General features: G+C 50.4%; 2 protein-coding genes across 2 annotated transcripts in view; one reads left to right on the forward strand and one right to left on the reverse strand.

Moving 5' to 3' along the window:
• Nucleotides 1-15,860, forward strand: part of DLST (dihydrolipoamide S-succinyltransferase) — a 16,121-nt gene extending 261 nt beyond the window's left edge. The window contains exons 2-15 of the mRNA XM_039705171.1: nt 4,054-4,092; nt 5,280-5,328; nt 6,390-6,445; nt 6,793-6,867; nt 7,261-7,316; nt 8,008-8,119; nt 8,638-8,793; nt 9,066-9,151; nt 9,813-9,910; nt 11,764-11,894; nt 12,462-12,535; nt 13,407-13,490; nt 14,019-14,186; nt 14,648-15,860. Of these exons, the coding sequence (XP_039561105.1) occupies nt 4,054-4,092; nt 5,280-5,328; nt 6,390-6,445; nt 6,793-6,867; nt 7,261-7,316; nt 8,008-8,119; nt 8,638-8,793; nt 9,066-9,151; nt 9,813-9,910; nt 11,764-11,894; nt 12,462-12,535; nt 13,407-13,490; nt 14,019-14,186; nt 14,648-14,782 (1,319 nt within the window). The 3' untranslated portion in view covers nt 14,783-15,860. The remainder of the gene's footprint in view (nt 1-4,053; nt 4,093-5,279; nt 5,329-6,389; nt 6,446-6,792; nt 6,868-7,260; nt 7,317-8,007; nt 8,120-8,637; nt 8,794-9,065; nt 9,152-9,812; nt 9,911-11,763; nt 11,895-12,461; nt 12,536-13,406; nt 13,491-14,018; nt 14,187-14,647) is intronic.
• On the reverse strand, nt 15,330-26,090 carry RPS6KL1 (ribosomal protein S6 kinase like 1). Its single transcript, XM_039705167.1, has 10 exons — nt 25,840-26,090; nt 25,436-25,560; nt 24,335-24,427; nt 23,401-23,448; nt 22,530-22,662; nt 20,288-21,193; nt 19,368-19,457; nt 19,132-19,214; nt 18,754-18,849; nt 15,330-18,627 (listed from the first exon to the last, which is right to left on the reverse strand). Exons 1-10 carry the CDS (start codon nt 26,075-26,077, stop codon nt 18,517-18,519), a joined length of 1,923 nt encoding a protein of 640 aa, XP_039561101.1. The 5' UTR covers nt 26,078-26,090; the 3' UTR covers nt 15,330-18,516.
• Nucleotides 26,091-27,092: the final 1,002 nt, after the last annotated feature.

A 27,092-nucleotide genomic window follows, 5' to 3' on the forward strand; every position in this document is an offset into this window, starting at 1 on the left:
CGCGCTCGGGCTCCGCCGGCCCGCCTGTCCGTGGCTGCGGCACCTGCGGCCCTCGCTGCCGGCAGCCACCGGCCCGCGCCGGCAGAGAGCCCCCGGCCGGGGTGCGCCGGTGCAGGACCGGCTGCAGGGCGGTGTGCGGCTCGGTGTTCCGATCCGTGCTGGCCCCCGGGGCGGGCATTGAACCGCGGCAGACCGCGGTCACCTCCGCTGCCTGCAGCGTGGGCTGACAGCGCCCGGTAACCGCTTAACCCTGCGGCTGTCCTTGGCCGGCTGGCTCCCGTGCCCTGCTCACACGTACTGCATTTGAACAGCAGACACGCACAGCTTCATGCGCACACACGTGTGTGTGCATACCTACGGCATGAGAAGGATCGCTTCTCTTCCAGCCACCAGCTGGAGCCTTCAGCATGAGACTTGATTTTAGACATCCTGTAAATGTAGGCGGGCAAGTGTTGACAGCTGTTTGTAATGTAATGACACCTTTGTGTTTATAAATGCGTGCTTATACTGCATTATGAACAACTTACAAGTAACTGTATAGTTAGAGTTTGTTATACATATATGTAGAGAAAAATTGTTCATAATGCAGTTTAAACAAGCTTATTAAAGTGGTATTTTAGCAATATGTAACCTTTGTCAGCTCTCAGTGCGATTGTAAAGAATAGGAAGAAGTCAGATGGAATATTCAAACGTTTTACAATACTAGTGTGAAAATCAGGAGGTTTTAGGCTGAATGCTAGTTAACCTGTTAAATGGACTCGAAAAATTATAGTAGTAGTTTGATTTCCATTTTAACAACGATATGGGAAGTAAATTTTGATTATGATGTAATACAGGATTTTTGGAGAGATAGAAAGAAATTCCAGAACTTGGCAAACCTCTGATGGCAGAAGTGAGAACAGTAGATGTACGAAATTCAGAAGTGGAGGATTGAAAGGGAGAATAGTGGAGTCGGTGAGGGTGAGGAAAGGTTGACTGGATTTTGACTGTCTGTAAAAGAAGAAAAGGTCCTGAATTCATATCAAGTAGAAACCATGAATGTGCATCAATAGCCTGTAGCATGTAAGAGTCAGGGCAGGGGCAGGCAGACCTTGAAGGCCACGTGAAGAAGTCCAGAGAAGAGCTAGTCTGGAAAAGATAGGTTTGATCAGGAGCTGCATAAAATGCTTGGAGAATCAAATCCTGTTTATCTGGGCAGGAGTTTGTAAAGAACTTTTTCTTCCCTGTTTGATGCTCCCCTCATGCTGGAGGAGTTCTGAGGCTGTTGTCTTGTTAACAGTGTCCACCACTCAGCATTGTTATCTCCAGCCCATCTTGGCACAGTTATGTACTCCCATGCAGCATGTCATTGTTTTGATACCCATGAAAGCCCAGCACTGGGGTTTCCACGTGTAGCAGGGGTTTGTGCTCATCCTTGTGGAAGCAGCAGCTGCTTTGCTCTCAAGAAGCCATGGCTGGAGAACCAGTTGCTGCTTTGCCTGTTGTTGGAGCTGCCCAGCACTGGCCTTCTGGTTTGCCTCTGTTGAAATGAGCTGTACTGTCAAGTTCATAGATTCCTTACCTGAACTGGTCCCTCACTGTTGGTATACAGGCTGTTGCTTTAGCTGATGTGTTCCATCCTCTGTTTCAGTGTGCAGTGACCTGCTGGAAGGTGATGGCTCCTTGAAAGGTGTGGCCTGGGACGGTGCATGCCAGGGTCACTTTGACGTAATAACAGTTATAAAAGCAATTCTGAGAAGTCATGTGAAACGAGAGGGAAATATTAATCACTTGGTACATGAGTCACTGGCTAATTCGACCAAGACTTCTTTCCCCAAGTGAAGGCTGTCTTTTTAAACTGACCCAAAGTGCTAATGCCACGTAGCAAGACTGAAATATTTCCATTCTCACTGAAAAAGCTCCAACAGAAGGCAGAGGGCAAATTTAGCCATGTGATCCAGGAAGAGGTGCAATCAGAACGATTCCTTCAGGGAAAAAAGGGAACAGGAAGCAGCCCTGTCCAGTGTCTCCTGAAGCTGCTTGTTCATCTGAGGTACTGTGATTAGGAGATAGACACACAGCAGTTCTGCAGAACGTAAGCCAGAGAAATCACAGTATCTTTTGTTAATGGCTTCCTCCTCACATGAAGCTCTTCTCCTAATTTCTTAACCTTAAAGGAAAAGAGTAGAATGATATAAATTTTTTCCTTAATTTTGCTGCAGTTGTAGAACACAGACTTGACACCACTGGTGGAAGAGAGCTGCAAATGTTTTTTCACAGCAATTATTTTAGGATAGACCTTTAAACTTTCCATTTTAACTCCACAGTAAACTGGTCCTCAGCAAATAAAATTGTCTGGTTTTGCATCACTCTGAGACTGTTCCTTTCTTAACAATTTATTGTCTGGCATGCTAGGAATGCACTTTTTTTAATAAAGCACCCAGGGAAACATTAATGGATAGAGGGGAACTCAGGTCACTTGATACTCAATTTATGATTGACTCCATGCTATCTGGGACACTACAGAAAGTGGGAAAAATTGATCAATACAAAGTGCTGAGGATTGTGGTGCTCTAGAGAGCTGACCCAGTGGAGTTAAGTTGGAGTTTGTCTTACTGATCCTGGCTTAGAGCTGGCTCTACACAAACCAGATCTGAACTAGCAGGGGCCAGTGCTGCACCAAGATTAGGCATTGTAGCGTTCCAGATGACTCTACAAAGTCTGCACAGTGCTTCCTGCCTTCCCTTCCCCAGCCTGACCCGCGGCAGGGGCTCCAGCAGGCTCTGCCAGAAGCCGGTTTTGCAGAACTGTTGGTTCAGGATCATTGATCCCTGCCGTGAAGTGGCAAGCAGGGTGGCTGCATGGTGTTGGGCTGGAGCTTAGCAGCAAGTCAGACTGGCTGCCTGCACCCTTGGCACAGCTAATCATAACCCTGTTGAATTGCCCATTGATCACTGAGTTGTGTCTGTGTTAATATCCAACAAGTCAAATCCATTATGAGCTTGGGTAATTAAACCACCAAAGGGGGGGCTTGATTCCAGGCCTGTTAGTAGTTTTGATACAAAGTGTTCATAGAATGTGCTTTTATAGGCTGCAGCACTCAGGCCTGTAGATGGTGTGCCCAGCTTAAATATATTGTTGGTCCTTGGTCTCTGTTGTCTTGCCACACAACTCCTCAAATTATTTTGATATTTAAGGTCAGTTACATCCTGTCCTACTTGCTTTGCTGAAGCTGAAATCAGGGCTTGTATGCAAACTTCAGATGCTGAAGGTGTGAAGGAAATCTAGCTTTTACCTTAGCTGCTGGATAAGGGTGCTTTGAGCTCTTGCTGTCATTCTAAACCAGTCAAGTGTATTTCCATCATGGCTATGGTGCTATTTTCTAATTGCTTTTAAAGAGTTCTTATCTTCTCCAATCCTGCAGGTTTGATGTGAGACAAATATGTAATAACAGTAGGGGGAACTAATTGGAATATTTTTAAATGTGTTCTACTTTTGAGCGTTGTTATGCTGAGCTAGGAGTGCAGTCAATGATTACACAGGTATGAAGTGAAACATCAAAGAATGTGGAATTCCTGACTAACTGACAGCAGTAGAAATTTTGCCACTGGAAGGAATTCTGGTCTTCTGGAGTTCAAAGGCTCCATAGCTTTAGAAAAAAAATTTAAAACCTCTAGAAGCTGCATTCATGACTGTAGGAGTGAACATCTTGGGATGTTTTATCATCATATCCAGTAGCTACCCTTTACCTTCTCATTCATAGCAAATTCTATTGGAAATCTGTTCCTTCTTAAAGAGGAAAGTGTGCATGAGAAGGTCAAAACTTCTGGATCCAGAACTGGAAAATGCAAGCACCAAATTTAACATCACTGCATCATAAAGCACCCTGGGAGGAGACAAAGGATAAAGAAGGGCACAGGTGTTCTCCTGCTCTAGCACAGGGGAAGGTGGAATGTCTGCAGACTGGAGCATGGGAATGGTGGGTCCCGTGTCTGATTCAGATCTCAGGGAAAAACCAAAGTCCTTCTAGGATGGGATTGTCTTCTTGCAGTACTGATACATCCTTTTCTCTCTGACAGGGAAACTGTACTCTGGCAAGATGCCCTCTGTCTGGTGAGTCTTACACTTTTATTTCATTTCAGGCTACCTAGAAAGAACAGAGCTGGTTATGGAGGTTGGTAATAGGTCTAATTGGGGTTTATTTCTGTCAGTCAGGTAGGGAAGAAGCAGTGGAATGGGCTAAGTTTCCATGGGAGTGCCTCCCTTGCCTGATGTACATGCTGCCTGATCCATTTGGCTCTGGTGAAGATTTCACAGCAGCAGCACAGTGTATTTCAGGCATTGCACTTCTCAAAGCACATGCTGTTGCAGAGCCCTAGCTCTATGGTGATAAACTCCTTTGAAAATGATGGATGGATATTAAGTGACATGTTAGATCTAGTGTGCCTGTGAACTCTGCTTCAATGCTTAAACTGTTTTTCCTTACAGCTCTGTTTTTTCTAGCTGTACTGTAGAAATTGTGCTGCTTTTTTAAAAAATCAAGTGGGGAAATGGTTCTTCCCTCTGGCATTGTGTAATTGAGATAATTATGTCCTTCAATTACTATGCTAACTCTCTTTAAGATCAGTCTGGAAAACTGCCCAGTGCCCTGTAAGTGACAAAGGACAGGAGTCCAGTTCATAATAAAAAATGCAGTGTCAGGGCATGTGAGCAGTGTGGGAAGGGGACAGTGGGGTATCTGAAACTGGGAAGTTGTGCAAGTATTTCCCTATTGTGAGTTTTGGAAAATAATTTTCTCTGGGCAGGGAGTGGGCAGAGAAGAGGGGTGGTGGTGGTTCATCACTCTGCCCTACACCCTTTTATCAGTCCTTTCTTTCCTCTTTGGCTGTCTCTGCAACTGTGAGGCTTTCTGGGGTGCCTCTTACAGGGCTGATACCTTGCTCCATCCTTCGCATGGGTGTGGATAACACAGCAGTTCTGGAGGTTCCTCATAGCTCTTTCCTGGTTTTGCTCTGAAGGGTAGCTGCTGCTTTGTTTGCCCTTTTCAAAGTTACCCTTGTTAGCTTTGTTGTCAAGCTGTAACTGTTTTCCCCATCCCTATAAATCTAGATGAAGGCAAAACCACTGTTCTTAGCAAGCTCTGGCCCCGTTTGATGGCACTGAGGTGTCTCTGCATGGATATATTCCCCATTTGGTCCCAAACTTCTTTCAGGGTGGGCAACAGTTTCTGCCTTCTTTTATCTGATGAGGCTACCTGAGGGCTAGACAGCTGGATAATATAACTCCTTTCTCATTCACAGGTGTGTCTGGGAGCCAGGGACTGGCTTACCCAAACAGCAGGAAGCTTGTGTAAGTACCCACAGGAAAACTGCCATGTGGGGAGACTGGGGCTGCTCTAACCATGATAAGATTTGAGGTCTGAGGAACAGAATATGGTTGGCTGTCATGAAATCCTTGTAAAATTGTAGCAGTATGGTGATAGCCCTAAAAAAATCTAGGTTTTGCAGGTTGGAAACTGAAAACAAGCTTTGTCTGCAACCGGATACTGAGACAGGGAAGGGACAGGGATGAGGAAACCAGAAATAATGGATTTTTACTCTTTGATTATCTGACTAGAGGTGGTGTCTGCTCTATGATGGTCTCCTGGTAGATTTTCTGTCAGCAAAGTGGGGTCATTCCCAGAGCTGTTGTTCATATGTTGGGATTTGCACTAATGAGGTGGTCTTATAAAAATGTATTTGGGAAAATAACCAATAAGAGTAGATGCATAAAAGCCTGAAATACTTTGAAGTCCTTTGTTTGTACAAAGTAGCCTTTGCTAGAGGAAATGCTAAAGCACATTTGTTTCAGTTTTCCAAATGTGATGTCAGTAGATATAAAAATCATCCTTAGGAATGCTTGGGATTGCCAGCTCCCTGTGAAGAAACATGGTGGAGGAAAGTAGCTGGTTTTTGGATGTATTGCCATAGGCAATTTATGGTGCTTTTCTTTTTTTTTTTTTTTTTTTTTTTTTTTTGAGCAATCTTAACAACTTCTGTGGAGATGACAGTCCTAATCTGGAGGTAAAAAAATTGTTGCTGCCCTAGTCTTGGGCATTATTTGGGCTGGCCAGGTCACCCTTTGATCAGTATGTAAACTATGAAGGTTCTGTTGGGTTGTGTGTCTAAATGGAAATTCCATACCTATCAGTTCTCCCTGAGTTTCTGAGAGCACTGATGATGGTAGGATGCAATGCTTCCTTTCTTACTGGATTGTTACAGCTTGAACAGTAAATAGGAGTCCTTTGGATCAAATACATCAGAACAGCCAAGCCTTTCATATCAGTTAAGCAAGTGTAAATTCTGTACTTGAGCTTGGAGCTGGCAGCCTGCAGAGTTCTTCTGTGTTCATACTCTTCTCTCTTTCTGCAGAGTAAATAGCTCCAGTGTCTTCGCTGTGCGCTACTTCAGAACCACCGCGGTACACAGTAAGTAAAAAGGCAGGAGTCGGCGTGATGCTTCTTTTGCTACCTCTTGCTGTCTGCCAAGAGCTACCTTCCATCCTTGTCAAGGCTCACTGCTGTCCTGCCTGCATGGATGGCTCAGGGTTTATATCCTCAGGGCCATAAAGATTTTGTCTGGCATTCCTGTCAAAATTTCAGTCAAATGTGAATTTCTCTGGTGTTTAAATGTTAATCAATGTTGAAGCGAGGAGACGGACAGCAGTTGATGTCCAATGGCCTACCTCCTTTAGCAGAGTTGTGACGACAAGAATGAGGCAATACCTTACATTTTTAGCTCTGAAAGCAGTCAAGTCTGTTTGTCTCTCCCACAGGGGATGACGTGGTTACGGTGAACACACCAGCCTTTGCAGAGTCAGTCACAGAAGGAGATGTCAGGTGGGAGAAAGGTAAGCAGTTGCCTCTTCCCTGAAATTCTTATCGTTGTTACTGCTGTGTTGGACACCTTGGGGATGCATTACAGTTTCACTGGCTGACATCCTGCTCTGTGCCTTTCAGTCTATGACAAATGAGGCATTGAATTGCAGCTATCCTAAGGGGTTAAGAATTGCAGTTACTGCCTCATCACTTCTCTGTCAGGGATAGTGTTGGATGAAGGGAGATGTCTAGGCTGGGATCAGACTCTTAACTGTGGAGTAGATTGCTTGAGCTAGTCTTTTCTTTAGAAGTTGTGGAGAAGTGGGATGAAGAAGTTATGGGTTAGTGTGGGAAACTGCTGTGGGTAAAGAGGGGAGGCCAGAGCAACCTCCCTCCTCACAGTGGTCTTCATATCTGTCATTCAGCTGTTGGAGACACAGTGGCGGAAGATGAAGTGGTGTGTGAGATTGAAACAGACAAGGTAGGAGTTTCTGGATCAAAACTTTTTCTAGTTCTGTAGCAGGTACCCTGTGTGGCTTCCCTCCTGCTAAGAGCTCCTAGAGCCTGCAGGCCCTGACTGTGTCTCCTGCTCTCTTTATGGAGAAAAGCTTTTCTCATCTAGTATCAAACTTGCTGTGCCTTAAGTGAGAATTCTTGATAACCCTTACTCATCCATTTGATTTAATCATCACAGGTGTTGTTGATTATTGGAGCTGTAATTTTACTCCTCTTCCAATTTGAGTGCTTTGAGTTTTGAAACCTGTTTGTGCTTAAACAAAGGAGAAATCTGCAAGCCATAGGTTGTCTTCATATCGTGTAATTTAGGCTTTAAGTTTATCACCCCTGAAAGGACTGTTAAGCCTTGAAGTTGTTGCTGAATTCTCTTCTGAGTTCCGTTTCTAGCTTTGCTGTCGGGAAGATGCTGGCAGTGGGTCACTTCTTGACTCTACCCTGGAGATCAGGCTATACATTACGCTGCCAGCATCTCCAAAGCTTCTAACTATTGGCACAAAATCCCAGTGGAAGGTGTGAAAACTGGTGCAAATAGTGTGAGACATAGCTGCTGGCTGTGCCAAATTACAGTGTGTATCTGCACATATTGGCATCTTCTCTTGGGCACTTGGTCTCCAGCTGATGCTTGGGAGAATTTCACTGATTTTCTTTTTTTTCAGACATCAGTGCAAGTTCCAGCCCCAGCAGCTGGTGTGATTGAAGCCCTTCTGGTACCCGATGGCGGCAAAGTGGAAGGGGGGACACCTCTATTCAAACTCAGGAAAACTGGAGGTAAGTCAGGCATGTATAACTTGCACAGGCCTTTGTGTTTCTACCAGGTTTTTTCTGAAGATTTAAGCATTTAGAATAAAATGCTTTTTAGTATTTAGCAAAGCATTTAGAGGGATCCTGAGAGAGGTTAAATAATTCTCCATCTGCCTTTGTAATGGGAAGAAAATACTCCTGTTGTCCATTAGAAAAGCATCATTTTAGTCTTTCTGAGGGGGATCTTCTCTTTTGTTCCCTCTGGAGGAGACTGAGCTCCTAGCTATAACTAGTTGAAAATTCCCCTCACTCCCTTCTGTGCTCTCTTCTCTGTAGTAGCCAGCCTCCTCCAATGAGGAGGTCAAGGGTGTTGATGGTAAAACACTCTACAGTGGCATTCTCTTGTGGTGACTTCTGTCAGCTCAGCAGTGCTGAGAGCATAAGGGCACTCTGCCTGAGGGTTTACTTCTGTTCGGTTGGTTGGACTCACAGATCTCTGCCAGTGAAAGCTGGTGCCCTTACCCTGGTTCTTCCTTGTCTTTCAGCTGCTCCTGCCAAGGCTAAACCAGCAGCAGCCCCTCCTCCTCCTGCAGCCCCTGAACCTGTAGCTGCGCCTGCTCCCCCCCCTGCTGCAGCACCAATCCCCACTACAATGCCACCAGTGCCGCCTGTGTCAACTCAGCCCATCGACAGCAAGCCAGGTGAGGCAACAGCCATTTGTTCCTCTCCTCGAGTCTCTGCTTTGGGGCAGAGTGTATAAGGTCAAAGACATCAAACAGAGGCATTTATGGTGAAGGCCTTCCACAGTATTGCCTTGCTTGCTCCAGACTGGATTGCTCAGCTATGCCTGGAACCTTTCCAGCAAGGCTGCTTCCATACTGTGTCACTTAAGCAAGGAGCTCAAATGTGCTTTCTGCCTCAGGGCTTTTTCTACCTGGCTTCTGTTTTTGACGGATGTGTTTTTTACCTTCAGTGTCTGCTGTGAAGCCGGCTGCAGCCCCAGCGGCAGCCCCTCCTGGGGAGGCAGTGCCCACCAAAGGTGCCAGATCAGAGCATAGGGTAAGCTGTGGCAACGGGGACCTTGCCAGCACTTCTGTTGCTAGGTGATAATTTGTTCTGGCTTGAGCTTGCCGGATGTGTCCATATCCACCTGTACACACCCAGCTCAGTAGAGCTGTGACAGGTGGGAAAACTCTCTGCATGAGGGAACCACTTACAAGTGGTGTGGAGAAAGAGCCTGGACCAATCTGGCACGGGTCTTTTCTAGGGAAAACTCTTGTCTTGAGCTCTGCTGACTCAGGACAGAAGGACTCAGTGTGATCTTGGTTTGTCCACAAGCCCTCAGCAGAGGGTTGAGGCTGCTGAAACTGCCTTTTGCATTCTTAAGAGAGCATGGTCAAGCAACCTGCTTTCTTAGCAGTCTTGCTCTTCTCACATTAGCCACATGGAAAGCTATGCATGCTTGGAGGTCTTGAGGAATGCAGAGGTCAGAAGTAGCTACACTGTGATGCATTTCAGCACTGCTTTTCAAATGAACTGTGCATTGAGCTGAGCACTGAAATAAACACCTCAGCCCATTGTGGTCCTGATCCAGAGTGAAAACCTTGGCCCTAGGCATCTAGTCAGTCAGATGGCAAGAGGAGGGCCTTTTGGGTTTCTTGTGCATGTTGCCCTTGGATGAGCTTTAGGCAGCTTCTGCTTATACCTTTTTAATTTGCAGGTGAAAATGAATAGGATGCGTCAGCGTATTGCTCAGCGGCTGAAAGAGGCTCAGAATACTTGTGCCATGCTGACCACTTTCAATGAGATTGATATGAGGTGAGGAGTAAACCTCTTTTTCCTTTTATGAGCAGAAACAGATTAAGAGAGTAATCTTTAAACAGCAGTCAAAACCTTGCAGGTTTTCTTTGAAGAGACTGGCAGCATGTCTTTTGGGCCCTCTTTCTTAAGTATGTACTGTAGTCTGCGGAGCTTCTTCAAGACCACATTGGTGTTGTGGTATGAGGGGGTACATAGCTTCCTAATGACCTGTCATTCCTTGGGAGTCACCTGCTGCTTGTAATAGGGAGAGTCTCTGACTCCTCTTCTGTGGGCTTTTTGGTGGAAGACTGGTAAATGTTGAGCAGAAGAGCAGAAGGGACTAGGATCACTTGCGTATAGTGGCTGTTAGAAGACAGCAAGATGTAGCATCTGCTTTCTGCCACTCCACCAGGTTACTGCTTTTGGAGGTGTTTAACTTGCAGTGAGTTGGTTCTTCAGGGCTCATCAGCCTTTCAGGTGAGCATTGCTTAGGCCCAAGGCCTTTGCTGTCAGATGGTACAGCTTTCTAGAGACAGACCAGCACCCTTCCCCATCCTCTCAAGCAGGTGGGGTGCTCCTGACTCAAGTGCTTGCATGGACTGAGCACACTAATGTCTTTGGAGGGTGGGCAGCTTATGTTACAGTGCATTAAGGGGAAATTGTGCCCAAATCAAATTGCCTTGTGAAATCCTATGCTACTCCTTAAGACAAAACATGTAAATATTTGGGTCTCAGAACAATAAGGCTGACAAAATAGTCTTGATTGGAGGGAAGTGCTGCAGCTTTATCTCCTCTCAGAGGCTCATTGAGGTGTCGCTTTACGCCGGCCTGGGGCTCTCGTTGCATCTGCTAATGTGGTTTGGATTGATTACTGTGAAGTTGATTTGTGAAGACCTGTGCTGGGGCCTCTTGCTTCCCACGGGGGTCAGTGTCTGAAAGGAGGAGCCCTTAATGAGGCAGTTGCATAGCAAGTTGTATCCTCATTGCTGCAGCCCTTGTGTCTTGGGAGGCACTAATGTCTTTGGGCAGTAATCCTAACTCTAAACAAGGTTAGACACAGGAAAACAAACACTCCAAACCACAGAAAATCCTGCTCCTTGGTGAAACTCTGAAGGTCTCTGAAGGGGGAAGGGATGAACCATGCAATTCCACGGCATCTGATGTTAGGCTAGAATAGACAGAGCTTGTAGCTGCAGCTTGGTTGATGTTTTGTAAATGGCCTCAATTTTGATTAATAGAAACAGTGGGAAAACGTGACTTTTCTGGTCAAGAGCTATGGGTGGACTGGCACCCACTACCATAGCTCCTGGGAAAATTCCTTTCATATTCACTCAATTTACAAAGCCAGAGAGTTGGGTACAAAAGTGGTGTTGTGCTGTCTGGTGCTGAATGTGCAGAGTGGTTGAGGTCTTTTCCTTTGATCACTTTGATTTTATTTCCTGCATGTTTACTGCTTTTGCCACATCTTGGTTTTTCACCCTTCTCTGTCAGTCCAGCCACACCTGCATTTGCTGTCTGTGGTGCCACACTGGTATGAGCACTGTTGTCTCCAGAGAATAGGTGGCAACATCGGGCCTAAGCAGGAAATATACCATGCCACATCTTGCTTCTGTTCTTGGCAGTGTGGTCCTTGCAGGTTTACCTTGGCTGTGGAGCTTGTGGTCCAGGACCAGTTTCTGTTTGATCCTTTGGCAGGAACCTTAGAGCCCTGTTTATATCACACATGAAGGCTTTTGCAGCAGACTGGAGGTTTCCCATTGGTGGTGCAGATTTGCATCCTTGGGGCTGGCACTGAAGTCTGTTGCAGAGTGAGGGAAGGGTGTTTTCTTGGATTCCCTGTTCACCAGTGTGTGTTATCATGTGTTTCGCAGCAACATCCGGGAGATGAGAGCTGTACACAAGGATACCTTTCTGAAAAAGCACAACTTGAAGTTAGGTTTCATGTCAGCTTTTGTGAAAGCTGCAGCCTTTGCTCTGCAGGACCAGCCTGTTGTGAATGCAGGTGAGTGGTGACCCTTGCTGGTGACTTGCCTATCTAGGGAACATGACAGCATGGGGGAAAGCCAATGGCCAAGTCCATGGCAGGAGTAGTAGCTTGGAGCAGCAAGTCAAATGCACAGAAAACATGGGGACAGCCCTGCATGCTGCTGCTGATTTTGCTAAAGCCACTTACATAGGTAGAGGACAGCTTGCCAAGAGGGACTCAATTAGGAAGGGATGACCAGGAGTGGGGCTGGGGCCTTGCATATGCAGCTTGCAGAGGGCAGAGCCTGCTGGTTGGTGTACAGGTGACTGCTGTAGGCACAGTGCAGTTCCTGGGCATGTCAGAGGTGCTTGCTGAAACACAGAAGAACAGAATAACCAAGGGGAGAATAACTGAGCAGAACTGAGCTGTGTGGACTATTTTCTTTCTGTCTGTCCTGGTGCCTCACCCACAGGTACAGCAAGGAATCATTCTTCTCTGGAGTTATGTTTAAGCTGGACATGAGCAAGTCGTTATGATTTTTTCAACTGTCAGACCCTTGATCTTAGGTTCTGCATATGTAACACAAGTTTTTTCTCTTTCTAGTGATTGATGACACGACCAAAGAGATTGTGTACAGGGACTATGTGGACATCAGTGTTGCTGTAGCAACTCCCCGGGTAGGTGCCTTGGATGCTTTGTCCATGCTTCCCACAGCCTTTCCTATGGGATGATCATATACTTTGAGCCAGCTCAGCTTTGTGCTCTGCTGCAGCAGAAATTAACTGATAAGACTGATTCCAAAAATGAGAATCATTTATAGAGAACCTGCTGCTTTATGGACTGCTGAGATAGGTTTTGAGAGAAGGTGGAGGACCAAGAGTATTCTGCCACTATATTCATCTTAATAAGAGATCTGCTAATAGGGTCAATATAGATCTCAGTTGTTAATGAGTAAGGCCAGGTTAGGGAAGCCCTTTCTTGTCATGAATCCATGACATAGGCAGTAAAAGCTTTGAACGTCCTGTCCTCTGGCTAACTTTGCTGTGCTGTTCCACAGAGATATTTCTGTCCAGGGAGAGTATGGGATGGAGTTACAGATGTTGAATTAGTGAATTACCTTCTTGATTAGAAGATTCTGCTATGAAGCAGAGGTTTCAAAAGGACTAAAGTTCTGTCACTGTCTTCTCCCAAAGTCAAGGGGAGGCCCAGCAAAAAGAGGTGAGAGAAAGAGGTGCCAGCTGAAATCTCCCAGTGCCTCACCTGGGAATTTATCAATGTGGATCTGGCTCCAGACAGGCTTGGTTGATTTCATGAGATAGGCTAGCAAAGGCAAAGATGATGGCTCAATTTAAGGTGTCAGCCTTTGATGTGTGTCATGCCAGGTTTCCTGTCAGGCTACCAGGGTGTGAGGCAGCTCTGCCAACCAGCTGCTGTGGGCTGAGGGGGAGGCAGGAGCTCTCTGGGGCTGTGTCCAGATTCCTGCCGCATGACAGCTATCTGTGTGTCACTGCACTGAATTTGCTATTCACGGACTTTGCTTCTCCCCAGGGTTTGGTGGTCCCTGTGGTTAGGAATGTAGAAAACATGAACTTTGCTGACATAGAGCGTGCTATCTACGAGTTGGGGGAGAAGGTAAGGAAAGTTTTCTGAGGAGGGTTGGGGGGAATGGAAAGATTTGAAAATGCTGGATCGGCATGTATTGATCTGGTCTCTGTGTCGTCATCTCTGACCTCTGACACACTGAGCTGTGCTGTGGGGAGTGATCCAGTTACATGTTTGGCTGTGTCTTTGCCTTCTAGGACAGCTCTACTTGTTGCCCATCCAGAAGACTACAATCTGTGCATTAGTGACATGGTATACCTTCACCTTTGTCTTTAGAGGCCAAGGCTGAACTGCCCTGGGGTAGAAGTCCCTGTGTCTGTCTCCTGCAGAAGCAGGAGTTGGAAGCAAAGGCCAGAGAATCCTTCCCCAAAGCCACTAGGTGTTCGCTCTAAAGACAGGATGCAGTTTTGAGCAATTTGTGCTGGTTTTCAGCTGAACAAATCAATAAGCAAAGCTCTTGCAATCAGTATTTATTCCTGGAGAGAGTGGATGTCCAAACCCTCGTTCTTTGATCTCTGTGATCTGTGTGGCTTTCTAAGACCTTATTTTTATTTCTAGGCACGGAAGAATGAACTGGCCATTGAGGACATGGATGGCGGCACTTTCACAATCAGCAATGGTGGGGTTTTTGGGTCACTCTTTGGAACACCTATCATTAACCCACCCCAGTCTGCCATCTTAGGCATGCATGCCATCTTTGACAGGCCTGTGGCTGTGGGAGGCAAGGTAGGTGGACCTGCACAGGAGGTTTTATGGAACAAAGGACGGGGCTTAGCAGACTGGGGACCTTTTTCTAAGGGCTTGGTGTCACTTCTGAAACACTTCAGTGTGAAGAAGGAGCAGAGACTAATGGGTATAGGGCACCTTTGCTGGCCCTGGTACTTGCCTGAGCTGTGGAGGGGACTTTGTCCTGTCTGTAAGTGGGCAAACTGGTTATAATCTGCTTAGGTGTGGGAAGGAGGAGGTTATAGCCTTTGTGATAGGGAGTGGTTCCAGGAAGGGCCCTTATCTTGTATGTGGCATGGACCCAGCCTGGGTGTATGGGTAGATAATTTTGCCAGGCAGGACACATCCAGGAGGGCCTGAATGCAGGATTCAGGGTGGGAAAAAGCCAGGTCTTCCCTGAACTGATGGAGGGGGCCATGCAGGCAGGAGCACTGAGCTCTCTGTCCCCTGTCCCTCCTCAGATCGAGGTGCGGCCTATGATGTACGTGGCGCTGACCTACGACCACCGGCTCATCGACGGCAGAGAGGCCGTGACCTTCCTGCGCAAGATCAAGGCAGCGGTGGAGGATCCCCGCGTGCTGCTGCTCGACCTGTAGGGCAGCCACACCCCCACACCACCCACCCAGGACAGGGCCGCAGCACCAGCAGGGACGATGCAGGGCATTCGGGAACTGGCAGGGGTCATTCCAGTCTTTCTCCCTCCGCTGTGATTGGAGCTGTCCCAGAGGGAATTACGGGGATAGCTCCTACCTCCTTTCCTCTTTTGTTTAATGAAGGTTTAGTATCTCACAAGAACTTGCCGTGCAGTGGGCCAGCCACTGAATGGCACTGCCTTTCCAGAGCCATCTGTGTGGCATCCTCTCCCTCGCAGCACCAAACTGTCACCTCTAGCTTGTCCTATACCACTGGAAACTGCTTGCTGCTGCTGTGCTAGGGTACCCTTCCCTGCCCCTCCATGGCAGGTTCAGCTTTACTGCCTAGCACTAAGGTTCCTGGGAGGGAGAGGAGAGGAGAGGAAAGGCTACTGTCCTGTCCATGTTTTGCTTGAAAATATTTCACACTCATCTGCCTTGCAAGGGTGGTCTGACCCCGAGGCCACTTGCAGGAAAAGTTTTGGTCAGAGCAGGGCTTGAGGTAGGTGTCATGCTTCTGGCAGTGCCCTAGTTACACTCCCTCCACAGACAGTAGCACGGGGTGGCAGCTCCTGTACTTTCCCTTGGCGATTGTCTTTCACCAGCCCAGTCAGTGTGGCGTGAACGTTCTTGTTGGGGTGGGCAGAGCCCGTGACCTCTGTGGAGGTGGCACCGTTCCTGGGGACAACCCTTTCACCATCACATGCCCGACACGGGGGTGAGAAGCAGCCCCCAGCAGCTGCCCTTGGCACACAGCTCACTGGCGGTGGGTCTGCCTGCTGGCTTCCTGCGTGCGGGGGCTTGGCTGCTCCAGCACAGCTGGGGGGCCAGGCCTTTCACTGTCATGTATATCCCAGCCCACGGGTGCTGGTTTTGGGGGGAGGGGGGCAGTTCTTAATCTGATAGCGCACACATGAATTGAGGGGTGAGGGGGTTGCTAGTGCCTGCGGAGTCTATTACTCTTACCCCCTACACAGAACTTGTAACAAAAATATTTAACACAGCGGATTTTAAATGAAATAAAACTGTGCAACGACTGCAAGGTGGGGTGTGTTTGAGTGGGCGAGGACTCTGGCATCAGTGGCATCCTGAGTGCAGTGCAAGAGTCCTGTTATCTGGTGGTGAGAGAAAAGGGGCAATGGGAGCTGAGCCCATCTGAGGTGGTACTAAATTGAGTCTTCTGTGCCTGTGAACACTGCTGTCCTCAAAGTCTCTGCCAAGGAATTGGCTCTTCCCAGCACAGAGGAGGTTTTTAGGGCTGGAAATCCTTTTCTAACAACAGAACGATTGCAGATGGTGAGGAATTCTCAGTGTTAGCTAAAGGGCATGATGGCCAAGAGGGAGACCTGGGACAGGCTCATACAGTTTTTCAGAAGTTGAATTTTTACTGCTGCAACGGGGAGAGTTGTAATTCATGCAAGTGTGGAAAAGCTGTTGCAGAGGGAGAAAGGAAGCAAGAGCAAGAAACAGTGTAAGCTGTCTGTGGTACTGGATGTTTCCCTAAGAAGCTGTCCTTGGGACAACACCAAATTATTCCTAGATCATGGCAGGGTTTTCCCAGCTCTGACATCAACTTGAGAGATGGTTTACCCTTCCCAGCTACAGCTGAAGAGGGCAGCCCCTTCTAACAGAAAATGACTGCACTCACAGCTGCCAAACGAATGGAGGGAAGGCAGTTCCTGGTACTGCTGCCTGCATTTTCCTGGCAGCTAGGGACAAAAACAGAGTGCAGAGTCAGCTTCTTTGCCTGGCCCTGGTAGGTTAGGGAAAGGAAAAAACCCTTCCTTGTTCTGGGAAGGGTAGAGAGTCTAAATTCTTGCACAAATAAGTTGAGTGAAAGAGAAGGTTTTGATTAAAAAATGCTGCTTACACTCAACCTCTGTGCTGGTTTAGGATACAGGGTGTCCAGCTTGACTTTGTACATGAGCCTGGGGAAGCCTTTTTTCTGTCTGGAGCTGCAATAAGTGAGGTCTTTGAACCAAACAGGAAGGGTCTCTTCAGTCAAACTCTTAAAATTATGCAAACTGCTTTATTTAATCTGCCCTGTCAAGGCTTGCTGTGAGAATAGTGCTTGAAACTTCCCTTTGACTCCCTTGGGTGACACCCGTGGCTCTGAATTGTGAGATGCCATGCTGTGCCTTTGGACACAGGGTCCTTCCTCCTGAATCTCCCCTCAATCACGGGACTAGAGGCTGGTGGACGGGAGTGCAAGGCTGCAGCTGGAGGGTTCAGCCACTGCGGGCTGCCATGGAGAGGAAAAGCTCCAGGCTCAGCTGCTCCTGCTCTCTGGCCCTCTGTGGCATTAGTGGTCAGCTCCCTGCACAGCAGTCGAGGTGTCTGTACCTTTGCTGGTGTAGGAGATGAGTTTCTCCAGAGCTCTGCTTCCCTCTGCTGGACGAGCACTCCTGCTGCTGCCTGGGAGGGTGTCTGCGGCTGCGGGCAAGCAGGAGCTGGAACCAGCGAGCCACAGAGAGGTGTGGCTTGTACCAGTAATCCCTTACTAGGGAAGGTAAGTGAGAAGTGTGACGGGGTGCTGGGAGAGGAGGGTCAGAACTGCACCGCTGCCATTGCGAGCTCATCCTTCAGCCTGTGGCTTTGATGTGCACCACTGAGCACGGCAGCCTCCACCTTGGGCTGTCAGCAGACACACGTGTTTGTACTTTTTAATCCAGAATCCACGTACATGTGGCCTCCTTCCCTCTGTGCTGGCTCTCCCAGGTTCCCCCCTTCAAACCCTCACGGTGTGAGGCAGCAGGGATGGCTGTGCTCAAAGCACGGTTGGCAGGGCTGCTGTCCTGCCCGCGGGAAGGTGCACCGGGTGTGGATGGCTGGAGCCACAACACCTAACAATGACAAAAGGCTGGAAGAAAACCCAGGCATTTCTCCCACGTCTGAGCTGCAGGCACACAGCTGTGCAGACCTGAGGGTGTGAGGCAGGCAGCAGCACAAGGACACAAGGCCAAGCACTCACTGTCACCTTCTGGGGTTTGGCTGCAGGGTGCTGATGGCTGGGGTGGCACCAACCCAGGGCGCCCAGGCAGGTTTCAGAAACAGATCTGGGGCTCTGTCACTGAGCAGGCTTGGCCTACACCTCGCTGATGCAGCTCAGAAACAAAAGGACACTTCTCTAAGTGATATTGAGTAGTTTATTTTTTTTCAGAGGGCAAAGGGGAGGAGAGCAGAGGGCTCCTTCTTGTGTCACCCCTGCAGCAGGGATGACCCACACACAAACATGCAGTCAGGGAGGGGCAGAGACAGCAGGCTTGGGCTCCAGCCAGCAGAGCCCAGAGGGGCTGCATTTGAAAGCCACAAAAAGTAACAGAGCAGGGGGGTCACTGTGGTAGCAGCAGAGATAAAAAACACAGGGAGGGAGTTCCAGGGCAGGGTGCTGAGCTGAGGAAGAGATGCCCCAAGAAGGGGAACACCACCACTTCCTGGAGGTGGGTATCCAGGTTCCTTTTCCCCCCAGGGAGGACCTAGAGAAGACAGGCCCAGCCTGACACCTCCTCTTTGGAGATGGCAACGAACAGAAGCAGAGACAGAAGGACAGGTAAGGCTGCAGAACCTCGTGTGTGCCCCACCTCAGAGCAGCCCTTGAGGCAAGCCTTCCCCAGCAGACAGTGCTGCCAGTGCCACTGCGGCCACAAGTGCCAGGGAAGCAGCCCAGGGCCCAGCTCCCTGGGGGAAGGACAGCCTGCCTAGCCCACCAGCTTGTTCCACGGGACTGTGCTGAAGAAGGAGTGAGACTTCAGCTTTGTTATGCCACCTCCTCCAGAGCCCAAGCGGCGTTTTGGATTGTACTGCAGGAGCTGCAGAGAAAAGCAATGGGACAGGAGGATGGGGAGATGGGGACACTGGAAATGGTACCCAGGCTGGACCCTGCCCCTCCCCAACCTCTAATCCCATTCTCCCTCCCATCCACCCAAACCCCTCACCTCGGTGAGCAGTGATGTAGCAGCCAGGCTGAGGCCCTCTGGCAGATGCAGCTGGGTGTGAGGCTGAATCCCTGATGGATGGTTTTGGGAGAGTGGCTGCAGGAGGCAGAGGGTGATGGTAAGCAGAGGCACCAAGGAGAGCTGGAGCACCATTGAATCATCACTGCCACATAACCCCAGCCCTACACAGCAGCATTTAAAAGCCAGGGTTCTTAACACCCAGAGACCATGCACAGGCACTGGCAATCATAGGTCTAAAGGAACCTGGCCAAGAACTGAGGTGCCAGCAGGGCAAGGCTTCCTCCCAGCCCTACACAGCAGGCAGCCCCTAAGCCTCCTCCTCCCCTGCCCTCCTTGCACAGCTCCTCAGCCTCTTACCACTCCTGTCAGCAACTCATACAAGAGAGAGCCAAAGCTCCAGCAGTCAGCTGCTTCAGTGGGCTCCATGATCCCCCCCACTTCTGCAGAAAGAGAAAGAGAGGGGTTGGAGCTGGAGGCAGGGGGCACCAGTGACTACACTGTACTGGGCACATTTCACTGCCTGCAGGAGCCCCCTCTGTCCAATTGGAGCCACTGGGCAGAGAGCTGGAGAAGCCAGGGGATACATCCCTCACCTGGGGCACTGTACAGCTCTTCCCGTGCCTGGCTGCAGTACTGGGGCTCCACCTCTGTCCACTGGCCAAAGAAGGTGAGACGGACATGACCTGCAGAGAGAGCAGCACCAAGTCAGAAGCTGGAAGGTTGGGAAAGACTGGGCACTTTGGTCGTAGCATGAGGCCAAGCCATATCCCTGCCACTGGGATCAGCCAGGGCACTGGGGCCCTGTAACGCCCTGAACACAGAGGAACTGAGCATCCCCTGGCACCACACCCCTCTGCTGGCCTCCCAGTGCTTGCCCCAGGTGCCCAACAGGTGAGACTGCTTAGGCAGGCTCCAAGCTCACAGATCTCAGTGCAGGCTGTGGTGAGGAAAGAAGCAGGTTTTAAAGGGAAAGGGGGGGAGAAGGTTAGCTTTCTCCTTGCAAAACTCTCTGCATTTTTCTTTCCTTAAGCAATTTGTAGCTCTCCAATTTGTCCCAGATGTTGCCAGCTGAGTGGGGACTTGCACTGACAGCAAGACCCATGGCTCAGAGGGATGGGACAGCTCCAGAACATCCCCAGCAGGCAGTTACTATAAGCAGGGGAAAACTAACCCACTAGCCCCACTAACCTCAAGCACAGTTCAGCTGGTCTCAGCTTCCCCAGGCTGGGATTTCCCAGGCAGCCAACCCCCACACGGGAGCAGGGGCAATGCATTTCTGTGGCTATGCCCCTTGACTCTCCTGCTGCAGAGCCATCTCTTGTAAGAATTACTTGGAAAACCTAAGTGAGATCACACTTCCAATTTCAGAAATACCAAACCTTCCCAGACTCCCACCCTCCTCCAAAGCAAACACAAGAAAGTCCACATTTTCTGGAAATGGGGCAAGCAGCAGTCTCCCAGCTGGGAGACCCATTTCCTCCTCCTTGGGGCAGCAGCAAAGGGCATTACCTACCAGCTGTATCAAGCAGCAGGTTCCTGGGGTTGAGGTCCCGGCACAATATACCCTGTTGGTGAAGTCCCTCTAAGGCCAGGAGGATTTCTGCTGCCCACAGCTGCACCTGCTCTTCCTTTACAGCCCACGCTCTCCGGTTGTGCCCGTGGGAAGCCAAAGCCCTGCATTGTCCTGATGCTGGCTGTTTGCTGAGGCAGCCACAGGTCAGGCTTGCTCTCCAAGAAGGCTCCCACATGGCTGGGTCAGGCACACTGGGTTTGCCAGAGCTGGACAGGGCAACTCCTGCAGGAAGCTGCCTCTCACCCTGGGTCAGGAGGGGCTGAGCCTGCGAGGCCTCAGACACTTTCTGAGCTGGCAGTTGCCCTGCCCCTGGCTGGCCCCCTCTCACAGTCTTTGGAACAGGGACAAGCCCCTGGGGAAGCCTGGGGCCTTGCTGGGAGGCTGTTCTCTCAGATATGCAGCCTGTGCTGCTGGTTAGATCATTCCATGGGTAGACAACCAGGCCCTGGCTGGCAAGATGGCCAGGGCATTTGGCTGATGCTGCTGGAAAATGGTCCACAACACCAGATACAGTCTGTGTCACACTCAGATCCTGTCCTCCGGGTGCAGCCCCACTGCCACCAGCAGGAGCCAGGAGAAGCTGGCAGTGGTTCCCTGAGCCAGAGTCTGTGGGGCCAGGGGACTGCTCCTGGGGGACTGAGGCATCAGTGCTTCCCAACACTTGGTAGTTCACAGAGCCTGGGAGGCCACTGCCTGTCCAAGGGAGGAGGGACACTTGGCTGCCACCTTGGGAGTTTCCCACACCATCCTCTGTGCCATGGTCCTGGAAGGCTTGAATGGTGTTTGAATCAGCACAGTCCTGCTGCACACAGTACTTGGAGCGGAGGTGAGACCACAGTGTCCCCCCTGGAAAGCAGAAAGGAGAACAAGTGATGAGGCAGAAATTATCCCTGGTTCCCCCATTCAGGCCAGGCCAAGGCTCACACAGTGGGGCTGTGATGGAGCATCATTAATCTCCCCAGCAGCAAAGCTCAAGTCCATGCAGAATGCAACCCTGCCCTACAAGCACACCATGCACAATGCCCCAGCTTCCCCAGGACCTGGCACACCTAAGTCCCAGTACCTCTCCCCATTCTACACAGTCTCTTTGATCCCACCTCTGCCACTACCATGTCACAGACAAGCCACATATTCACAAATGCTCCTGATCCCACTGCCATCTCCACTTCCCCCTGAAAGCCTTTCCTTCCTGTGTGACAGAAATTCCAGAGAGCTCCCACAGCATGGCATGAGGCCATGGGTCAGCAAGGAAACAGAGCAGCAAACCCTGGAGCCCACAGCATGTTGCCAGGGCTTCCCAGCCTCACTACATTCAGTGCTGGCTTCTTTCAGTAAACTCATCCTATGGTAATGCACAAGGAGTTGAGCCTGTTCTCCATGTCAGCCTCCTTTTGTCATTACTGGACTCCAGCTGCTGCTCCCTACACATCCATTCAACCAGCAGAGTAAATAAGTTCCATGGGAGAAGCTTCCACCTTGTCATACTTCTTAACCAGGATCTGGGACAACCTCAAGTATGCCTTCTTGATGTACCCAAACCCCACCAGACCAGTATGGTCTATGCCCCTTATGCCCTAATTTTCCATCTCCTCTCTTTGGTATGATCTCAAAATCCAGTGTGACCTTTTGTAACCAAAAAAAAAAAAAAAAAGTTTTATAAAGGTCTTGTCAAAAGATGGTTTTGTTTTACAACATTCAGGTGAACTACCTCACTTCCTTCTCCTTCTCCATCACCTTCCTGTTATGGTCAGATAATGCCAGTAAAATGAAGAGGTTTTCCTTTCCAAGATGCTGAATCACATCAATTTTGTTACCTAAAGGCATGACCACTCCCTCCCATGAGGCGAGGTGGCTCATCTCTCTAAAGACTGAGGCTGGGTTCCATATAACACAGCCACACACAGACAACCTCTTTCTCCTTGTAGGTCTCCATAGGCCCATTTCTAGGTTACATGCCCAGCCAGTTCTTATCAAACCTCTGCAATTCACAGCTGAACTCCTCTGCTCACTAAGTCTCCAGGCCCGGGTAGCCACCACCCTTCTATGAAGAAGACAGCTTACATTATCACTATAAAACCAGTCCCAAAACAGGAGGAGAAACGTACTTTGGGTTTTGAAGAAAGGACAGTTTGGGATAAACCAGGATGCTTCACAGATGGAAGGCAAGGCTGTCCTCACTCACCCTGCACGTGCTCCAGATGGAGGAAGATGGAGTCCTCACTCACATAGTAGCACAACAGCTTGACCATGAAGGGGACCCCGTGAGGGATGATGGTCTGTCGCTGACGGGTCTCAACGTGGGACTTGGGGAGGCTCTGGGGAGGCACAGGGAGATGGGTGGTACAGCACAGTAGGGATTGGGATTCTGTGCAGCCTAGCACCTGGCAGGGCTGGAGGCCAGGCAGAAGGGAGTGTGCCTTCTGCCAAGCCCCGTGGCTGCTCCCAGGTCACCCATGATGGAGTCCCCATCTACACAAACTTGTGGCTCATACAGCTCTGTCTGTCCCCAGCAGCCAGCTGTGACAAGGCAGTGCTGGGCACAGCTCTGCCAAGGTAGGGCACTCCCCATCTGCACTGTGGCACCCAGAGGGCACAGCTGCTCCAGAGCACTGACCCCTTTGCAACCACCCTGCTCCCTTCAGGGAGGAACCTGCCACCCCAACCCTTTCTCCTCCTCCCCTGGAAATTATGCTTCTCTCTCTCATGCCAGATCCTCCTTGTCCAGTTAATTAAGTACCTCATTATTAGTTCCAAGGGCACTGAAAAATACCCTAAGACTTGTACTGAGCACACTTCACAACCTGCTTCGGGGGTTGACCCAGTTTAGCACTGGCTTGAAGTGTTACAAGCCAGAGAAACAGATGACCAAGGGGAACCATTTCCCTTCTGATCACAGAGGATGGCTGAGGCAGCCAAAAGAAGATTTTTGAACCATGAACTTTGTCCAGCCTTTGAGAGCTGCTATTTGTTATCCTCTCACCTGCTCATCAGCTTGGACAAGGTGGCCCCAGCCTGAGAGGGAGAAGCAAGCAGATGAAACTGAACACACCCACCTTGAGTATGAAGGTCTCACCAGTGGCTGGATCCTGGACAATCTGCACCTGGACATTATACACAGCACTGTCAGAAGTGGTGACACAACACACAGCCTATAGCAATGACCCAAAGGTCTCAACTCTGGAAGTGAAACAAACTCCCACCCAACTGGAAGTTTCGTGAGGCTCAGACCCCTACTTTTGAAAGGCAAAACACAGGTTATTGGCAAGGAGACAGCCATGCAGCCAAGAAGAAGGAAATTAATTAAACCAAGAGGTGGCATGCCATGGTGGCATGCCAACTCCCGTGCCAGTTTTACTTCCTTCACACTGAAGGGTTTCACAGTGCCCTTTTTGGGCTCAAACTGGAGGACAGGAGAATCACATCAGTCCTGACAAACTGCGATGTGTGAACAGCAGTGGAGAGCAATGTGCCGCGTGTGTGGACACAGTAAGCCTGGCATCTTCACTCCAAGATAATGATCACATCAGTCCTGACAAACTGCGAAGTGTGAACAGCAGTGGAGAGCAATGTGCCATGTGTGTGTGGACACAGTAAGCCTGGCATCTTCACTCCAAGATAATTAGTTTATTCATCTGGATAGTTCAGCTTTTGCTGAAGTCTAGATTATCCACAGGACTCCACCATTGTGGCACCTGGGCATTAAACACAATTCTATATGTGGGAAAGAACGAGGTGCATAAATCTCCTCGTAAATATCTTAGGAGGTCTGGTAAGCAAAAGCAATGGGAACATTAACAGATTGCCCAATCAACTCCTTAAGGGGTCTTGAGTCCTCTCCTATGAATTTTTCTGGGTGGGAATGGTGTGGATGGATACCCCAGCATCGCTTGATGGATATGCTGAGGGCTGGCACCCCCATTCCAGCTGCTAGGACCCCCCCTTTGGCCCAGCCCCAGCCTCACCCCCACGTCCAGGTCAAGTGATTACCTTATCAATCACTCCCACAACCTTGCAGCGTCTCAGGTTCTCCACTGCTGAGCTCAGGGTCCTGATGGGCCGGAAGCGCAGGCTGCTGTAGCCCTGCAAGGTGGTGAGAGAAGATGTAGGACCTAGAAATGCTGTTGTCCATTACAGTGGGTGAAAAAAGCCCCTGCATTTTCCAGAGGAGGCAGCAATACTGCCCGGCTGGTCAACATGTAAAGAAAACACTCCAATGGCCACAATTCATTTCTAACATCAGCTGGACAATTTTCTTGGCCAACCCCTGGATTTTTAAATTTTCTGGGGAAAGACTGCACTTGCAGCAGAGGTAAAAATCACACCAAAATTTGAAGCTAGACCTGGACTGTTTCACCATTAAGGGGATCTGTGTGGAAGGTAGTTGTCTTTCTCCCTGCATTCTTCCCAGTAGGTTCTGACCTTGCCCTGCCTCACTCCCCTTTCCCTTCTTTAACCACTTCCTTCCCACAACGCAGAAAGCAGCCATTGTCTTTGGCTTCCATACAGATGGAAAAGACGACAGATGGGGAAAAGGACATTTCTAACATTTGACAGGTTGGTTCCCTGCAGTGGCTTCAGTCTCCACAAAAATGTCCATACCCACTGTGGTGGCAGCAAGCCAAGCACACACGCTTTGGAGGGTGGGGTCCTGGAAGCACCCTGGGCAGCCTGGGCCCCCCTCGGCTCCTTGATCCAGGCAGGGCGAAGAGCTGCCAGCTCCCTTACAGCCACCGGCAGCCAGGACACTCGGCAGCTCCATGTGCCTGCCGTTTTCTCTACACCATCTCAGCGTGGCATTCGGCAGAGGCAGACAAGGCTGGGGCTGCTCTATCCGCGTGTCCCAGTGTCACAGGACGCCGCCATCCCACCTCGGCCCCGCTCCCCTCACAGCCCTCACCGTGGCGGCCGCGCTGCCCCGCTCCCCTCACAGCCCTCACCGTGGCGGCCGCGCTGCCCCGCTCCCCTCACCGTGGCAGTGGTGCTGCCCCGCTCCCCTCACAGCCCTCACCGTGGCAGTGGTGCTGCCCCGCTCCCCTCACAGCCCTCACCGTGGCAGTGGTGCTGCCCCGCTCCCCTCACAGCCCTCACCGTGGCGGCCGTGCTGCCGCCCCCCGCCGCCCGCTGCAGGTGGCAATTGAAGATCTCCTCGGCGCGCCGCAGGTACTGCGTGATCTTCCGCTTCACGGCCTCCCGACGCTCCTTGTTGGGGTCAACTGCGGTCGGTGCAAAGGGTGGCAGTGAGGGGCCTGGCTCGGCCCCGAAGGACTGGCCTCAGCCCCCAGGGGGATGCCCCAGCCCTCTGCCCTTCTCCGGTAGGGATGCACTCCCTGACAGATGCCCCAGTGCCCTCGATACAGTCCCTACCGGGATTTCCCCGTCCCCTTCTCATTCTCCCTGCAGGGATACCTTGGCCCCTCACGGGATGTCAATGCCCCGGTCCCCTGGCTGGTGTCCCCGGAGGGATGCCCCGGTCCCCGGGAGGTCGCACACACCCTGCACGCCGCGGAGCAGCACGTCCACGCCGTTCTGGTAGTGGTTGAAGGCCTCCTCGTAGTCCTCGCTGACGTCCCGCTCCAGCGCCAGCCGCAGCTGCCGCGCCGCCTCCACCAGGTAATCGCGGCGCCCGCCGCCCTCAGGCCCCGCCGGGCCCACGCGGCCCCGCAGCTGCCCCAGGTAAACACGGGCCTGCGCCAGCGCCCGGGAGCAGGGCTCGGCCTCCGCCCGGCTCATGGCCCCGCGCCGCCGGCCCATCACCATCATCATCGCCCCCCGCGGGATCCGTGAGGGGTCCCGCCCCCGCCCGAGGCAGGCGCTCCCCCTCTCCGTTAACGCGCGGCGAGCGCCGCTGCTCCGCTCGCTTTATTACCATCCTTATTCACCATAAATTGCCCTTAATTAACCAAGCTCCCGTTCATCAAATTATGCCTTTGCAGCCGTGTTTCCTCCCTCCCATAACGCGTAATTAGCTGTGTTTTAATTAGCCTTTGTCGCTGCCGTCCAGCCGGCAGGTGCACCCATTCAGCAGCTCCCCACTGCCACAGTTAAGTTGGTGGGTGTCTTACCACTTCATCATGGCCAGCCCAGGGTACCCCTGGCTCTTCCCAATTTCCTCTTTCAAGTGGGTGCCGTTGGCCCTGACACTGAGCTCTCAGCCAGCCCTTCTACCAGCTCTTGCAGACTCATTGGGTTTTACCAACTTATTCCAAATGTACAGCACAGGGAACATCAGCACAAGTGCATTAAGATGCAGCAAAGTGACAGCGTAATCGAGATCCCAGCTGGTGGTTAACAAATGCTTTGTATGTGGATAATATCAGTCTTTGGCTTATCCTAGAAACACGTATTCCTGCCCTCCTGGCCTGGCTTTTTCTTGGAAGGCCAGGATGCCTTGCAGGGCCTGCTAGATCACTGCAGTTATTAGTGAAGGAGATTTGCTGAACCAGGAGTGCTCAAGTGGTTTCTACCAACTGGTTTGCTGTGTCTGTGGGATGGCTGGTCCCAGATTAAATAGCTGCCTTGCTGGCATGGCAGGGGACCTGCAAAAGGAGAAAGGCTGGAATGAAAGCTAAAGGATACCCTTGGAAAAACTGTGCTAAGGTTTTTTGGGAAGAGGGAGGCCCCAGCATATTTGTCCATCCGTTGCTAACCTATGCATGTCCCACTACAACAGGAAATGATCCTAAGATGGGGGTTTTCATTTTGTCAGGAGCTGGCCCTGTGCTGTGCCATCACACCACAGCAGACT

This window comes from Passer montanus, unplaced genomic scaffold (assembly GCF_014805655.1).
Source record: "Passer montanus isolate IOZ18808 unplaced genomic scaffold, ASM1480565v1 scaffold18, whole genome shotgun sequence".
Taxonomy (NCBI): Eukaryota; Metazoa; Chordata; class Aves; order Passeriformes; family Passeridae; genus Passer; species Passer montanus.